The sequence below is a fragment of the Fulmarus glacialis genome, unplaced genomic scaffold, assembly GCF_000690835.1.
Source record: "Fulmarus glacialis isolate BGI_N327 unplaced genomic scaffold, ASM69083v1 scaffold33266, whole genome shotgun sequence".
Classification (NCBI taxonomy): domain Eukaryota; kingdom Metazoa; phylum Chordata; class Aves; order Procellariiformes; family Procellariidae; genus Fulmarus; species Fulmarus glacialis.
This window is the reverse complement of record NW_009220569.1, coordinates 1,138-1,638: the sequence shown is the minus strand read 5'-3', so window position 1 is coordinate 1,638 and position 501 is coordinate 1,138. Positions and strand designations below refer to the sequence as shown.

The following is a 501-nucleotide window of genomic DNA, read 5'->3' as shown; positions in this document are numbered from 1 at the left end:
CGCTCCCCACTCCCAGGTCCTGCGAGGCGGGAGAGGACAGGTGGCATTGGACCCCCATGAGCCCACCGGCATGGGGCGGGCGCTCCCGGCTCAGGGGGCACCTGGCAGGCTGCCTACCTCCTCCAGCTTGAAGGCAATCATGGAGACGGCGCGGAAGACGGCATCGGTGGAACCGGTGATAGTGGTGATGCGCTCGGGGCAGGACCCCTCCGAGATGGTGATGCGCGCGCTGCTCTGGGGACGGTGTCACACCCCATCAGGGACATTGCGGGCCCTGAGCTTGCTGTCCCCCCACCAGGAAAGGGCTTACCAGTGGTGGCCTAGATGCCTGTGGACCTGGGCTTTCCCCCTCCCACCTGCCCCAGGCAGCCTTCCCCACTTCTGCCGTGTCTCCCCTGGGTCCCCCTGGGAATGGGGGTGGCCAGGGCTTGGCACGTGGGAGCCACCAGGTGCAGGCAGGACAGGCAGCAGGACCCGGCAGCCCCCCTTCCCAGGGGGACC

The 501-nt window shown here is 68.9% G+C and overlaps 1 protein-coding gene across 1 annotated transcript in view; it reads right to left on the bottom strand.

The window, feature by feature from the left end:
• The window catches only part of LOC104078969 (poly(rC)-binding protein 4-like), a gene marked incomplete at its 3' end in the record, with an annotated part of 1,612 nt that overhangs the window by 519 nt on the left and 592 nt on the right, over nt 1–501 (bottom strand). The window contains 1 exon segment of the mRNA XM_009580813.1: nt 50–234. Within this exon segment, the coding sequence (XP_009579108.1) occupies nt 50–234 (185 nt within the window).